Source organism: Ricinus communis, chromosome 8 (genome assembly GCF_019578655.1).
Source record: "Ricinus communis isolate WT05 ecotype wild-type chromosome 8, ASM1957865v1, whole genome shotgun sequence".
Taxonomy (NCBI): domain Eukaryota; kingdom Viridiplantae; phylum Streptophyta; class Magnoliopsida; order Malpighiales; family Euphorbiaceae; genus Ricinus; species Ricinus communis.
In genome coordinates, this window is record NC_063263.1 from 17,409,452 (window position 1) to 17,426,708 (window position 17,257).

The 17,257-nt window shown below is 30.6% G+C and overlaps 3 protein-coding genes across 4 annotated transcripts; 1 reads left to right on the top strand and 2 right to left on the bottom strand.

The window, feature by feature from the left end:
* The first annotated feature begins 1,794 nt into the window (after positions 1 to 1,794).
* Positions 1,795 to 4,514, top strand: LOC8271706. The gene is made up of 3 exons (XM_002531787.3): positions 1,795 to 3,239; positions 3,364 to 3,906; positions 4,005 to 4,514. Exons 1-3 carry the CDS (start codon positions 2,388 to 2,390, stop codon positions 4,104 to 4,106), a joined length of 1,497 nt encoding a protein of 498 aa, XP_002531833.1. The 5' UTR covers positions 1,795 to 2,387; the 3' UTR covers positions 4,107 to 4,514.
* LOC8271707 lies at positions 4,311 to 5,730 on the bottom strand. The gene is made up of 2 exons (XM_015727006.2): positions 5,396 to 5,730; positions 4,311 to 4,732 (listed from the first exon to the last, which is right to left on the bottom strand). The coding sequence occupies exons 1-2, from the start codon at positions 5,655 to 5,657 to the stop codon at positions 4,548 to 4,550; spliced, it is 447 nt and encodes a 148-aa protein (XP_015582492.1). The 5' UTR covers positions 5,658 to 5,730; the 3' UTR covers positions 4,311 to 4,547.
* Positions 5,731 to 12,361: 6,631 nt separating this feature from the next.
* LOC8271708 (probable serine/threonine-protein kinase PBL5) lies at positions 12,362 to 16,136 on the bottom strand. 2 transcript variants are annotated; one of them, XM_048378490.1, is made up of 5 exons: positions 15,824 to 16,136; positions 14,830 to 15,083; positions 14,488 to 14,677; positions 13,985 to 14,376; positions 12,362 to 12,930 (listed from the first exon to the last, which is right to left on the bottom strand). In XM_048378490.1, exons 1-5 carry the CDS (start codon positions 15,912 to 15,914, stop codon positions 12,613 to 12,615), a joined length of 1,245 nt encoding a protein of 414 aa, XP_048234447.1. In that variant the 5' UTR covers positions 15,915 to 16,136; the 3' UTR covers positions 12,362 to 12,612. The 2 variants fall into 2 exon arrangements, with proteins under 2 accessions (XP_048234447.1, XP_048234448.1); XM_048378491.1 differs by lacking the exon at positions 15,824 to 16,136 and adding an exon at positions 15,170 to 15,395 and having other exon boundaries at positions 14,488 to 14,553.
* Between the last annotated feature and the right edge of the window lie 1,121 nt (positions 16,137 to 17,257).

Genomic DNA, 17,257 nt, shown 5'->3' on the forward strand with positions numbered 1-17,257 from the left:
CTGTTAGAATGAGAGAGAGTCAAGATATTTAGTGTTGGGATTAGGGTTCTATTAAGGTACTCCGTCCCGTAGTAGGTGAAAGTTATTTTTATTTAAGCATGCATGACACGTTTATTTTTGCATGATTTAGTATTTATTTCAAATTAAATAAATGTGTTATGAAATGTTTGTAACTGTTTTTGGATATATGATTTTAACTCACTCTCGAGATTGACAGTCTCAATTTTATTATTTTTAAGATATGTGATTATTAGTCTTCTCGCGTTAGTCTTCTCGCGGCTCTTATCTAGCTACCCGACTCCTTCATCATCGGGTGATGTAATTGATTTGGTATGTTTGACTTGCAAAAATCTTAGATTCTCCGCAATAGAAATAATAGACTTATCAGTTGTAATTTTATGTAGATTCGGGTCTTGCCTAATTCTATTGGCAGACCGAATTAAATATGTAGAATTTAATAGTTAAAATAAGTTGTGACATCAGTAATATTAGATGAGATTTAATTAAGTTAGTGAGTGTCAGGCTTATTACAGGATTCGGTGGCCTTACGCCTACCCATTCTCTAGTGCGGTCACGGTCTCACAGATCGGGTCGTGACAGGAAGGCGACCAGAGAAGAAGGTGCAGGGGAAGAAGGAGGTGGTGTCATCAGGAAGGAGACAAAGAGAAGAAAAAAAATGCCGCCGGCGAGGAAGGAGAAAGGAGAGGAAGCTACGGCAGCTGGAAGAGGGGTCAGGCGATGAAAAGGAGGGAGTGGGGGAGGAGGAAGAAGGTGACGGGGAGAGAGAAGAAGGAGGAGAGAGGGGATGGCAAAATTTTTTTTTTTCCTAATGATGGAAAAGATGCACATATATCCCTCCCTTATTAAAGCAGCTACAATCATATCCCCACTAAATAAAATAAACATATATATATACTTATACACTTAGAGTTATATTAATAATTCACCTTGAAATTAATTACTAAAATGACCCTAAGGAAAATTTTGAAATTCACGGGTATTGCAGTGACTAAATGAGATAAATTTATTATTTTTATTTTATATTATTATATTTGATATCCGTAAATTGAATTATTTTACATAATTTTTTTAGTGCAACTAGTTTGTTTTGATACATAAATATATGAATTTCAAATATATATCATATAATATACTAAGAATATACTATATGCAGTTTAAACTATACAAAAATATAGTTAAAACAAACCAAATATTCATTTAACAGTAACAAAAGTATGTTAAAAGAATATCATAGTGCATAAATTTTTTTAAAAAATTGTAAAAGAAAATAGAACAATTGACAGTAAAAATATAATTTTACCTCAAATTTTCCATATTTTTAGAAAAAACCTTTTTCTTTTCTGGTCAGACTTTTCCGTCTAAACTTTATGATCTGAATTGTATAAAAGGATTGATGAACCTAATGAATAAAGACAACTACTAATGAGGATATGTGTTTTTTTCTTAAATCTGAAACATTATGTTTCAAGAGTGAAGTAAGTTGACATGAGAGATCATATATTTTCTCTCACTTTTTAGGTTTTAACTCTATTTGCTATATAGTAATATGGACTTTCTATTACAATGATAGCATATAGTAATACTTATATATTAATTATTTATCAATTTTTTTTTTGAAAAGATATACAATCCATCAATGTTGATATTGATATGATATATAATATATTTATTAATCTATTCAAAGTCAATTTCATAAGTACATTTTATATCACATCAAATGATGAGATAAATATTAATGGAACGTTTTACATTTTCTAATAAGTAAATGCAACTAATATATATAGTGATAATAAGTAAATGTATATTTTCTCTTAGCTGTAAAACATTATTATATATAAAGTAAAATATGTTGAAATGTGAGACCCTATATATATACTATCTCTAACACTTAGAAAAATTGTTTTGGTCAAACAGAATTATGATGTATTGTAATCATATTATTCCATAGTTAGCTTAAGTTTTCTGAACCCATAAATTCAAAGAGATATTTAAAAAATTATTAGATTGGCTGAAATAAAAAAAAAAACAAAATCCTTGCATGGGAACGTACAATACTACAATTCATGTTCTAAGAAAGGGAATTTAAACACCAATAGACCATATGTGTCCTAATAAAAGTTGATGAATTACTTCGACGAGAAATACTCGCAGTTGAGTCTGTTACCTTCAAACAAATGGCAAGAAAAGAAAGGAAAAAAAACAGAAGAAGAATCATGTTTCTTTGTTTTTATTCATATAGATCCGAAGAATTCTCAGTCTAATCTCATTACCATCTCCAATGGAAAAAGAAGAAAAGAAAACAAGACCAACCATGCCATACTTTAACTAACTGCCAGGAAACAAGAACAATCTTACAGCGACCAAACATGTCAAGACTGTCACAGCCAGGCTTTAGAAAGACTCTGATATGGTTATTTTTCATTATTGCAACGCTTTCCCTCATCTACTCTTCTCACCTTCTCATAATTAAGGATCGCCAATGTATTATTACACATGAAGAAAACCTTGACTTCCTCAACAATAAGACCACATCAATCCACCTCGATGATAAAAAACAAGAACGAGAAGAAGAGCGAGATTCTTTACAGCCCATTCTACTGCCCCAAAGATCGCAGTCTTACAATACAGAGCTGAAGCACATTGTTTTTGGGATCGCAGCTTCTGCGAATCTATGGGAAAAAAGAAAAGAGTATGTGAAGATATGGTGGAGGCCCAGAGAGACTAGAGGAATAGTTTGGATGGACAGAAGGGTAAGGAGTAGAAGAAATGACGGTTTGCCTGAGATAAGAGTTTCTGCAGATACCTCAAGGTTCAAGTACTCTAACAGGCAAGGACATAGATCTGCCATAAGGATTTCAAGGGTTGTTTCTGAGACATTGAGGCTTGGTTTGAAGGATGTGCGGTGGTTTGTTATGGGAGATGATGATACAGTGTTCATTGTCGAAAATGTGGTGAGAATACTTTCCAAATATGATCACAGGCAATTCTATTATGTCGGTAGCTCATCGGAAAGTCATCTTCAGAATATATATTTTTCTTATGCTATGGCCTATGGAGGTGGTGGATTCGCAATAAGCTACCCTTTGGCGCAGCAATTGGCTAAGATGCAAGACAAGTGCATTCAAAGATATCCTGGATTGTATGGCAGTGATGATAGAATCCAGGCCTGTATGTCTGAGCTTGGTGTGCCACTCACCAAGGAACCTGGATTTCATCAGGTATGTCTTTAATACATTGACCCTAATTATTTTCAGGAAAAGATGCAGTTTTTTTTTTTTAAAAAAAAAAAAAAAAAGAGAAACTGTTTTAGTTCAATTGTTGCTCCTGATTGTGGTATTGCAGTATGATGTTTATGGAGACCTCTTAGGCCTTCTTGGAGCTCATCCTGTGACGCCATTGGCATCCCTTCATCACCTAGATGTAGTCCAACCAGTATTCCCACGAATGACCAGAGTTAAGGCCCTCCAACATCTATTCCAATCAGTCAGGCTTGACTCGGGCAGCATAATGCAGCAATCCATCTGCTACGACAAGAAAAGATACTGGTCAATCTCAGTTTCATGGGGCTTTGTTGTTCAGATCTGGAGGGGAGTGATTTCTCCCCGAGAACTTGAGACGCCCACTAGAACCTTTCTTAATTGGTACCGAAAGGCTGATTACACCGCATATGCATTCAACACAAGGCCTGTGACTAAGCATCCATGTCTGAAGCCTTTTATTTTTTACATGAGCGCCACTAAATACGATAGAGCAAAGAAGCATATAGTCAGTGTTTACAATCGCCACAAATCTCGAGCTCCTTACTGCCGGTGGAGGATGGCTTCCCCAGAAAAAATCAACTCAGTCGTAGTATTGAAGAGGCCGGATATTCTTCGGTGGCAGCGGGTAAAGTGTTCGTTTGGAGATGCATTCCACTTTCTGTTGTTTTATGCTCTTGTGTCATCTTGAAGCTACTGCTAACCAAAGCACAATTTCTTTTGCAGTCGCCCAGAAGAGATTGCTCCAGAGTCCTGCCATCAAACAGGTCCTCAACTCTGTACTTGTGGGTAGGCGATTGCCGAGAGGGTGAGATTAGTGAATTGTAGCAGCAATAAGGAACCTGAAGTGCTTTTCCTATGATGTTATCTTCTTTCCCAAGAAAAGATTGCTTCCAATGCAGACAGGAATAGGAAAAAAAAAAAAAGAAAAAGAATCAAATTCAAGGGTGTCAAATGGAAATAGACTCAGAAGATCAATTTTATTGGCTTTTGCAAAACAAGAAAGCTCACACTGCAGATTTTCAATCTATATCACTGATCAAGGACTTGCCTACGACTTCTCATTCCTTGATTTATCTCATCTATGTAAATTTGATACAAGCTCAACAGCAATCATAGTTTTCTTTACAGATTGTACCCTGTTACTCCTGATAGAGAAGAACTATCTAGTTTTACATTTACATGGAACAAACAAATCCTGCTTTCTTCTCCAATCAAACTATTGAAGTTCACTTTTTCTTTTTCTTCCCATGAAGCACAAATGATTGATCAATCCATTTTACCTACTGGATGAACTTCAGCTTCATTATTCACTGTGATATTGTGAGGAACTGCAGCAACTGGGGCTGTAGCCGATGCTAAGATGGCAAACTCAACATGATTGTTATTGAGAGGCTGTGGCATCTCAACACGATGTACTGCCACAATCTTGCCGTCCTTGATCACCAAATTCACTGGTTTCAAAAACATATAGCTGAATTATTAAACATGACACTGAAAGTGAAATCCAGTTCTCATTTTTCGGAACTTTCACTGAAAACACAACATGTAGACTTCAATTATGTTGCGAAGCATAAAGATCAAAAACAAAATTGTAAATGCACAAGACTAAGAAACTTAAATCTCTGAATAAATTCCATGATTTTTTCTTTCCCTACTCATCCTTTCAAGATCCAAAATAATTGTTTCTGTTAAATTGAGGAACTCCAACTAAAAGAGACACCCCACAACTAATTTTAAAGAAAAAGCTAGAGAATAAAAGAAACTGAGAATTATTATGTTAGCAGCAAAAGGAATGCTCAAAGGTTATCTAAACATCAAGAAATCACCATTACCCAAAGAAAACTCATAAAGCAATGTATGAACACCAAAATTAATTGAAGACATGAATGAGAAAAGCTCAACAAGATAAGAAAACAAACCAAAGATAGCGTAATGCATAAAAAACATATCTAAACATCGAGAAATCACCATTATCAATCAAAATCCAGAAATCAATTTATGACACCAAAGCAATTACAAACATAAATAACAACACCCAGCAAAGAAAACAAGCCAAAGACTGAACCCAGAACAAGAAAAGGGGCAATCTCGAGATCATGGAAATGAAATAGTACCTGGGTAAGAGAACCACCAGAGAGTAAAGAGGCAAAGCAACACAGCAAAGGGAATGGCATGAACCAACTTTTCAGAGGCTAATTTCCTGATAGGGTTAGAAGACCGGAAGTAAACTGGAAGTTGATGATCAGAACCATATGTCATTATTGAGTTTCTTGGAGAATATTTGGGTTGCAGTTGCGTTGGCATTGGTTGCGTCACCTTTACTATGAAGTTCTCTTCTGGTGCTCGAGATGAGCCTGTTGTTGATCTCTGCTGCATTTAGGGTTTCTGACAGTAAATCGTTTCTTTATTGCTAGAGGGCGTTTTCTTTTTCTTGGTTATGGAATTTGGATCTCAGTTCCTCGGTTAGTTTGGTTCTTAACGAACTTGGCTTACTGGGCGGGAAAGTGGAACGAATACTAATCCTGAATTTTGATTAATTATTAGGCTAAATCCATAATTCGACCCTTGAACTTTGCAAGATTGTGTGTTTAGGCCCTTAAACTTCATTTTGATTCAACCTGGCCTCTCAAATTTTTGTTTTGTTATTTATTAATCCCTTTGTAATAAACATTAAAAAAAATTATATAACATAACTATATTAAGAATATATGTCAATCATTTAATACTAAAATATAAAAAATATTTAGATATACATGTTATTCTCTTATTAATACACTAATTCTGGGTAAAAAAATATATATTTTCTACAGTAGCTTTTAAGCTTTGAGTTTGATAATGACTACATGTGGACTGGACTGAGAGGTATAATAGTAACTCATGTATTTCTTCTTGGAAAAGCCAACTTTAGAATAATTCTTTAATCTTGATTTAACAAAATCTTATATTTGATAGAGCGCAATGTAATCACTAAGTAATGAAACCAAAGATATAGAATGCAATGTATTCATCATTTGATTACTATTTTTGGTTATAACAAAAATATATATAATGTAATATAATTATAATTTTTATTTTAGCATTTAATTTATTTATATTAATTAGTATAAAAATTAATATTAAAATAAATTATTTTTCAAAAAATTTTATTAGTCACTGGAATTTGGTTCTCGGTCACCGGTCGCCGAAATCCGATAGTTTTAGGTATTTAAATTATGTTAATAGATATATTGTAAGCAATCATGATTATATAGATTTTATGTGCATTGAGCATTGATATGTCTAATTTAGTACTCGCAAGTGCACGAACCGTTCCTATAGTAAGGGTAAGTTCACCACGAGATTAATCTCTCAAGGAACTATGAAGCCACTTATTATAAAGACTAATTATCAACACAAAATAATAAAAATAAATTTAAACACTCTAAATTAGTATTTTGAGAAAATAATAATCATAAAGTAAAATAACTAAACAATGATAAATATACAATGCAAATGCAAATTCTTATAATTTAAAACTATATGCTAAAGATAGTATTTAATCTAGTCATTTACTTAGTAATCTCCTTGTTTTATTTTAAGCCTAGATCTAATGAATGAGATGGTGATGTGCCTTTTCCCTAAGTCACTCAAGCTAATGATACAACCTAAGTTTTTTATACTAACATAGATTAAAGTAAAGATGATGTTTCTAATACTTTTAACCTAAAGATTTTGATAACAAATATTACTATTAAAATGATATGATGGTCGACCAATAATAATAGATGAAACTAATGCATATATGAAGGTAAATAAATCATTCATTAAATAAATAAATAACAAGATTTATACAAAAGTAAAAAGGCTAAAATAAATATTTATGAAACTAGACTAACATATTTAAACCAATGATCATGGTATTAAATAGAAAGACATAAAACAATAAAGTAAAAACTCTTTCTAGATCTAGAATTTCTTCAAGTAGAAAGATAATTAGTCCTCACTCTGCACTTCTTGAAAAGCTTCTTAGATCTAAAAAAGAGCAATAAAAATTAAAACTAAATGTTTATGAAGAACTGTAGAGAATTATGGAGAGAATAATGGTGAACAGGTGTAGAGAGCAAATAGGAGAAAACTCTCCTCCCCCAAATTAGATTTTGCAGAGTTATACTTAGAGAAGAGTCATCATCTAAATAAGTCTCCTTAGAGATGTATACCTAATATAAGTTTATCTAATAGATAAGACTTTAAGTATATTTATCTCCACCAAATATTATCCTATAAATAACTCTTAATATAAATCCTAATAATTATACAAAATGACTAAAATGTCCCTTGTGCCTTATAATTAGCAGTCTATGCGTAAGTATTTAAACTTGGGCCTTGATAAGAACATATCCAATTAAGCTTCCTTTTGAGTATTTAGCTTCATATTTTCTTCTTTTGGCTAATATTACCTGAAAATAGATAATTAAGCTTAAGTGAGGTAAAAACACGTATTTTCACCATATTATATTTAGAAATATATCATTAAAGTTCTAAAATACCCTTAAATATCTATATTTAATTTGGACCGATCAAGCATTATATCAAATTAAAGATAATTGATTATATTGTATACTTACATTATATCAAAAAAAAATTAATAACCAAATAAAATATATAATATAATGGTGATTCTATTACATGCTTCATTACATCATACCAAACATAGTAAGCATGATATAAATTATAGCTCGATACAATCTATCAAATATTTAACTACAACGAACTATACCTTTTAAAAATTTAAAAAGACTAAACCATTCAATTGAAGCATAGTGGCTAGTTCGATCAGTTTGATGCTTAAAAGAAAATCGATTAATTTGGTTTGATTTGTTAGACAGGATATAAATTAATTTTTTATTTTATAATTATAAATTTAAAATAAAATAATAATGAAGTATTTTATAAAATCTATCTAATATAAAGTTCATTGATTAAATTAATTATCGAACTTTTGACTGATTCAATTATCGACAACGTTTTGAAGAGAAATGTCACAATTTTGAGATTCGTTGACAAAAATTAACATATATTACAATCTTAGATAACATCAATAAGGAAAACCCAGTAACAAAATAAAAATAAACACAAAACCCAAATGTAACATTGCTATTGTAACCATAACTTAGAAATGAAACCGAGCATTGGGTAAAAGAAAAGAAATAAAAGAAAGAGTTACATGGAATGATGGAAATGGTTGGTGGCAATTGGATTCTCTCTATGTGTTTGTTCTTATTTACGACTGTAATTTCGATTCTTTTGAGTCTTGACATCTAAAATATACACAGAATTGATTGTGACTCTTAAGACTGAAAAGCAACAAGCTAACCCTTTAATTAATCAATAAAGCAAGATGTTAATATAACTTTGCAATTGTACCTTTTTAATATATCAATTAATAATATTAAAAACAATTAGGAAAATATATTAAAATATTAAAAATTTTATTAAGAAAAGAATCATAAATTTTTTTTGTTAAATGTAATTTCTGTAACAGGCAAAAAGTCTTATTTTTCCATTCTTTTTTAAAAAAAGAAACACTTTTTGAGAATAAAGGTCTTACATTTGCTAGTTCATACTCAATTGGTAATTTTCCACTCTAATCCAAATTTTAAGTTAATTTATTATATAACTTAGTTTATAGTTAAACATGGAAAAAGAGAGCCAGAAGACATGTTAATGCACAGACCACAATTAAGAAGCATCAACACACTCAAGAAGAAAAAGAAAATACTCCTTCGCCCTATCAAACCAAAAGAATTGCAGCTTGATACAAAGAGAAATACGAACAAGCACAAACTAACAAATTCTAACTCGCCTTGGCAACTTCTATTTTTTCTGGCCAAGAAATAGAAGAATTAAGTGAATAAAAGCCTTGAGAAAGTTCATGGCCAAGAAGAAATACGTCCGGATACGGGCTATTTTAGAATGTACTAGTAGTGTTTAAGACCGTATTAATAAAAAAATCAATAAGCATTCTACATATGTTACTAAAAAAAAATTGACATAATAATATATCTAGTTGATTGAAATTTAAATTTAATTTTTAAAAATTCAAAGAGGATGAAAAGGGGCGATCGACGCTAATAATTACTGCTATGTAGTTCGGTCTAAATATATATATGTGCGTCAGATACTGACGCGCCCAGATACTCACGCGCCCAGATACTCACGTTCGTTTTTCTTTGAAATAATTTATGTTCGTTAAACATGTACTCAATATTCATTGTTTAAACATTAAATATCCATTATTTGTTAAGTAAATCTTGTCGAAATGATATCTATATCACAATATAAACATTTGTAGTATAATTTTAGTTTGACTTTTTTTTGTTTACTAATTGTATGGACAATTTACGATATATGTTTATATTATATATGTTTGTTTGAATAAATTAATGAATATGATGTTCATTAATAATGAATATCTATTAACAAACTAATGAATATAATGCATAATCATTATATAGATTATAAACTTCATTAACAGATTTTATAACCAGTCTCAAATAAGTTAAAATATAATTTTGAGAATCAATTATTAAAAAAATAAAAATAATGAATATTATAAAAATATTATATGTACATTAGATGTACACGTAATAAACATTAAAAATAAAAATTATAACAATATTAAATGAACATTAGACGTGCCGCAGTGGACATTGCAACTATAAAATAATGGACATTATAACGATATTATATTAACCTTAAATGAACATGTAATGAGCATTACAACTATAAGCAATAAACATTACAATGTCATCACTTTGAACATTAAACATATATATAAATAAAAATTACAACTGATGAATATAAAATCATAATAAAACAAGCTAACTAATGATGAATAAAATATTGTATGCATAAATGAAGAAGTTCTATAATTTAATTTAAATAAGTAAAATAAATAATTATAAAATAATAAAAATCATACACCCTTAATATAATTTAAATAAATAAAATAAACATACATCTTAATCTAATTTAAATAAATAAAATAAAAATTAAATATACACCTTTAATCTATCTTATTCTAAAAGAAATAATCTTAGATCTATTTAATTTTAATTTATTTTATATTTATCAACTTTTCTATTACCTAATGATTCTGAAAAATAAAATAAAAAATTAATTAGTTTAGTTTATTTAGATTAAATTTAAATAATTTAAACTAATTTAGATAGTCTTTAATTTATTCTAGTAACTGTCCAATTAATAAAATCAAAATACAAATAAAAATAAAAATTATGAGAATAAAATAAATTAAAAAGAAATTAAAAATACTGCATGCATGAATTTTTAAAAAAATAATAAACAATGATTATGAAATCAGACCGAATAAAATTGAATTAAATCATAATAAAAAATCTTAACAAAATAATTAAAGATATTGAAAGAAAAAAAGTGTACAAAAAGATAGGAAGTAAAATGAATTAAAAATGAAAAAGGACTTTTAAATTTGTATTAAAAGCTGAAAATTTCATATCATAAAAAACTATTATGAAAATGCCAAGCACATAAAAGTTTTTATATTAAATTTTATTACTTTTTACTTCAAAAAAATTAATTTTAGTTATTTCTTATCATTATATAATAATATTTTGATTTTAAAATTTAATAATAATAATAATAAATTTTTGAAATTAATACTTTTATATTCATAATTACAAATTACAAAACACAATCAAGTCTATTAGTAAAAACTGTAAACGTCAATAATAAAACTACAGGTTCGTAAGTTAAAACAAGTTCATGAATTATAAACTATAAGTTCATTACAAGTATACTTGAAGTTCATATATAATATTTTAAAAATTATATAGATTCATAGATTAAAAACAAAAGGCTCATAATTTATAAACTATAAGTTCATCACACACGTACACTTGAGATTCATATATTATAATTTAGAAATTTATAATTTGAAAAATAAATTCATATTTTAACTAATGAATTTACAGTTCAGAACTGATGAATCTATATCTTATATTTGATGAACCTATAAGCAATACTTAATGATCTTCTTGTTTATAACTATATTTAACATTAAATTTTTAATGAACCTACAATATATTATCAATGAATCTATAATTTATATCTAATGAACCTACAATTTATGTCTAATAGACCTAATGAATATGCGTGACAATAAAATCTAATATCATATAAATATTTTATGAAAAGTAATAGAACTATCTTGAAGTCATTGGAATTTGTAAATAAAAATTACATTGAAAATTTTACACAAATAAGATTTTAATTCTTTATTATTTCTATTAATTTTTATTATACTAACATTATTATCATAAGAATCAACTACTAATAAAATTACTAATTTTTAAAATAATCAGGTATTTAATGAAAATAAAATTTATTTTAAAATTTAATACTTAATAAAATTATTAATTTACCAAAATATCAAATATAGAATTATATTATAAAATTTATAATTAATTAAATTGAAACATTGACTATTTTATTGTGTAAAAGACTAAAAAAGCAAACAAAAGAACAAATACATTTAGTACAAACTTTTGAAATTTGAATCCATATTTTTATAGCTTAATGAAAAGAATCCATCATGGATAGGAGGAAATTTGCAGAAAAATAAAAGAAAACAAAACTAACCTTTAAATACTAAAATTCTCTACGGCTTTGATTACTTTCTTCGAATATAAGAACATCCTTTTATTTAATTACTTCATTTTTTCGAATGAATACAATACATAAATATTACAGTAACGAAATATAAGGTTTGACATTAGCAGATATATTTTCACTAAAAAATATGTTAGTAGAAACTTTTAAGAGCTCATAATAACTTTTAGAATTAGATTGAAAAAAATGATCTAATATTTAGGATTATTCTTATTCAAAATGCATCATTTGAATAAGAAGTGAAATGCTATCCAGCCAGCCTTGCGTAGAAGTGAAAGCACAATCTCCTCCAGGTAGCTAACATCAATTTCTGATGATGCATTCAGAGATAACTCTCAAGAGTTTTACAGATGCATGCCATATAAATCTAAAAGGACATATAAACTTGCAAGAACTGGGAAAATGTTATCTTTACTAATATATGTATATGCTAATCTATTGAACAAAGAAAATGGTTCCTACAAAGGGGTATCTTACATACAAGAATCTCAGCTCACATGTACACCAGAGGAAAAGAGAAGGGGCAGAAATTTCCTGTATGAGAATTAGTCCGAGGATGGAACTATTGCCTGCTATCTCCACCGTACAAAAATTGATACCAGGCACCCTGAATATAAACACTACAGAAAGGGATAAGAATGTTTAATTACTCCTTCCCCATAGAGATGAGAGGCGCACCACTTGCAGTTTGTTCTATTATATCATTATCTTTCCTCAATCCAGGACAAGATGGGTTTTTACGCGAGCCATGGACAGGATGGATTTGGGGGTCATATATTTGAGAAGCCAAATAATTCAGAGCCATAACCACATCTGATACAGCAGGCCGCATATTAGGCTGCTCCTGAACACACATCGCAGCAATGGCAAGAGCTTGGTATAACCCTCTTACAGGATAATGACCTTCAAGTGAAGGATCAACCATGCTTGGAAAGTTCTTCCTGTCTTTAAACAAAGGTCGGGCCTGCAAGGAATTCAACTGATTTCATAATTCTCATCAATGACATTAGTCACTTAAATATAATTCTGCACTGCCCCCAATGCTGAAAGGTCTTTGACATTAGCTAAAAGATATCAATTATTAGGAAGGATTAATAATCTTTCTGCTCATACAAGAGCATCAAACAAATATACCAAGACTTGTCTATATTTCTGAACTTTTCATCATGACCTATTTGCAAGCTTAAACTTCTTGCAGATATAACGAAAGACTGAAAAAGAGACATCATGTAAGCTTTTGAGAAGCTTTGCTTCCATGTCAAATTAAAACTACTGTCATTTTCAATGTGAACTTATGATTAATGAGTAAGGGTGAATTACAAAACTTACATGGATCTATGAATAGATAAAGTTCAAAGAAAGGATCTCAGGCAAAAATACTACGGAATTGAAACAAATGCATAGAAGAGATATCAGTCTGACTAAGCAGGGTTGAAGGAGGAATAGGGTAGGAGGAATAACAGCAGCAGAGAGACGCTTTATCACAAGTCATAGCCATGAAAAGTTAATACATCCAAAATTGAAGGTACACCAATATACTGGAATTTATTTCAGGCAGCCAACAAAAGGAAAGGTCCTAATTCAGGCAAGTTTCAATTCCCAGCTACCTAAAAGAAAACCAAAAAAAAAAAAAAAAAACTCAACACCCATTATGATCCATATTTGCAGTTCGAACTTTGTTAAAATTGGAACAACAAAAATAAGTTAGCTACTTTCCACAAAGTTGGTGTTCATCAAAAAGCAACTACTTAACAAGTAGAGCCACCTTGGATTATAGTGCAAATTAGATATCATCATACAAATGAGCGCCCAATAATAGAAAATCCAGTCTAGGACTTCAGAGTTAATATTTAAAGTACTTTTCTATGACTGATTGCTAAGTACCAATCATAGAGCCTAGAATCTAAATAACTGCCATCACAATCAATAGTAAGGTGATGCTAGTGATGTTTCATCACAGGACACAGAATTTTCAAGTATAACAAAATTGCAAAAGTATAAGTAAGAAATTAACTTACCCAACCAACTAGATTCTGCTCATTTTTGTCCCTTGTTTGATCAATTGCTTTCCTGCCTGTGATAAGCTCCAATAGAACCACTCCAAAGCTATAAACATCCGATTTAAAAGTAAGCTGCCCTGTCATTGCATAGTCTGGCGCGCAATACCCATATGTGCCCATAACCCTGGTGGAAACATGAGTTTTGTCCCCACTAGGTCCCACTTTGGCCAAGCCAAAATCAGATAGCTTTGGATGGTAGCCCTCGCCAAGCAAAATGTTGGAGCATTTCAGATCACGATATATAACAGGCGGTTTCATCTTTTCATGCAAGTATTCTAAACCTTTTGCTGCGCCAGCAGCTATTTTCATTCTATTGTTCCAATCAAGTGGTTGCCTATTAGATGGAAGATCTGTAAAAGGAAAGATTTAAAAGGATAAGTGAATACTATATAGTAATTGGAAAGACACAGAGATGCAATCAACACAAGGATGATTAAATGGTAAAAAAGTGACTTACATACCATGCAAATGGTGTTCCAAAGATCCTAATGGCATGTATTCATACACCAATAGCCTCTGGTCTCCCTCTGCACAAAATCCAATCAACTTCACAAGATTGGGATGATCTGCTAGACTTAAAGTTAATACTTCAATTACAAACTCCCTAGTGCCTTGAAGGCCATTTGGATCAAGTTGCTTAATAGCAACAACCTATATAAAAAATTCAAGAATAAAAATCAAGACTCACTCTTTACCAAAAAGAAATCACATAAATAGACAATACTTCAGAACCCACTGATACATGTTATATCTACAGTACTGAGGTGAATATGTTCAGTTATCAATGAACTCTTTGTACTGACCTGGTTGATTTTCTCCAAATAACCCTTGTAAACTTTGCCGAAGCCCCCTTCACCCAAGAAACAATCTAACCTAAAATTGCCAGTTGCAGCTGCAAGTTCCTCAAAGGTAAATGTTTGGGCCCGCTTGGCATTGTTTCTTGCATCCTTAGAAACCTCATCTGTCAAATTTAAATTCTTTACATCTATAGATAACTGATCATCCTTCGAATCCTCCTCTTTCTGTGCATTTGAATAAGGCTTTACTTTCAAAGATCCTATTAAACAAATAAAACCAAGAATTAAAAATTGAAAAAAAAAAAAAACAACAAATAATGAATAGAAAGTGAACTAAAAAAGGCACCATGTAAAGCACATGGAGAGCAAAAGGCCAAAATTCTAATCTTGATATGATTTATACACAAGGGTATTAGAGAAAGCAACAGCCATCAGTACTGAAAGCAAACAAGAACACGCTAAGGACAAAAGAAACTGAACACCCAAATGAGGGTTTTGGATTATGGGTTAAATTTTGTCTAACAAACAAACAAAAAATATGGCATTTACATAACAAAACCAAGAAGGAAAAAAAAGAAAGAAATGCCTTTCCATGATAATAAACATTTAGCTGTTGGTTATTCCAACCCATTTCAGCAATACTCAGAATCCATCTTTCCTAATAGCTCGCTTATTAATCAATAGAAAATAAACAGAAGCAAAATTGTGTTAGCACATTTGGCAGTCAAAATACATGAAATTAACAAGAAATTCAAAGAAAGAAAGAAAGAAAGAAAGAAAGAAATCAATTTTCAAAAATTGAAACAACAAGGAGGGCCCCGCACTGCAAGAGAAAAAGGAAAAAGAAAAAGAAAAAGATTTCAAACAATAAAAAAAAGGAAAAGGAAAGAAACCAAGACTTGTACACATTTCAAAAGAACAGGGAAAAAAATAAAAACAAGAAAAATTTTAAGAAGAAAAACTTTGATCATGAACAATAATAATAATAGTAGATAAATACCTGAAGTGGGCCTTGTTTGTTCATTGTGTTTATTATTGCTGTTGCTGTCTGATCGTTTACTTGATTTTCCAGTGCAGCGAAAACAGCCCATTTTTTTTATCAATTATTAATTAACGAAATAATTATTTTATTATTACTATTTTTCAATCACAAATAATACTATTTCACCTTTTCTGGATTCAATAACTCTCTATCTTTCTTTCTTTCTTTCTTTGAATTGTCTATCAACAGAAACAAAGAATCAAACGCAGAAACTGTCGAAGGAGAGAGACAAAGAAGAGAAGAGAAGAGAAGAGAGAACTAGAATAACTAGCTCCTTTCCCCTCACAATGCCCCTTTTATATGTGCCTTTTTTCAAAAGCATTATATATGTTTTTTTTACTGGGTTATATTCTTCTATAAACTACGTACGAACACAGTCAGTATGCGACCAACCATAGAATTACATGTAATAATCGTCATTATCAGAAAACACACTTCGGTATATTTGGACGACTCATAACACGACATGTGGAAAATATAAATGCGTTTCAACCTTTTTGTCGGTTAGTATGCTACGGTGCTGACGTGGGACGTGCTTATTAGCTTTATTGTGTTTTGGTGTACCAACAGATCTTTGTCCTTATTCTAGAAGCTAATAAATATTATTTTATAGAAATTTATTTATTGCCCTCTTTAAAAATGTATTACCTGCCCGTGACGTACGTATCGCACAGCGGCCATTAATCGCCGTCCGATTTTCGAAAATAGAGAGCACAAGTCAAATGCTTTATTTTATTTATTTATTTATTTCCAAAAGCAAATAACTAAATGTTTTGGGGGTAGAGGGACCCACCTCGATCAGCTCGCCTCACCGCTGATTGGGACCCATATAATAAAACGCGGTTTACGCATTTAAATCAACGGTCGCGATGTAGGCGTTGAGTTTCGCCCGCCATTTATTAATGGTAGGATTAAATACTCGGCTTTTCTTTAAGGTTTTTAAGGCTGCAGCATAGCTGATCGCCGCTCTTTTAGGTGATTTTACGATATTGACCTTAACACGGTCTTTTAGAAATTGGATGACCAGCTGGTTCTTGGTTAGATAGCTAAATAGCAAAGAGGAAGGAAACTTCTTTGCATGCCTGAAGAGGAATTTACTGTTTGACTTGGTGGGTAGGTTAAATAGTAATTGGGACGAAACAATAAAGAGTGGAATTCCTTTTTTACAGTGGTTAAAATTACTAACTGAAAGGCTCCAGGCTCGACCTATACCGCTGGAGTAATTATCTCATTTTAAGATCCAATATTTTGGGAAGAATGATTAAAACAGACATTATTGGTATTTTTATTTACTTGGTTGGGATTTTACAGTAGAGTAATTTAATTTTGAAACAAAAGGATTTGGGTTTTTAAATTTATCTGAGATCTGAACACTTTTCTTGAGAAGTATAT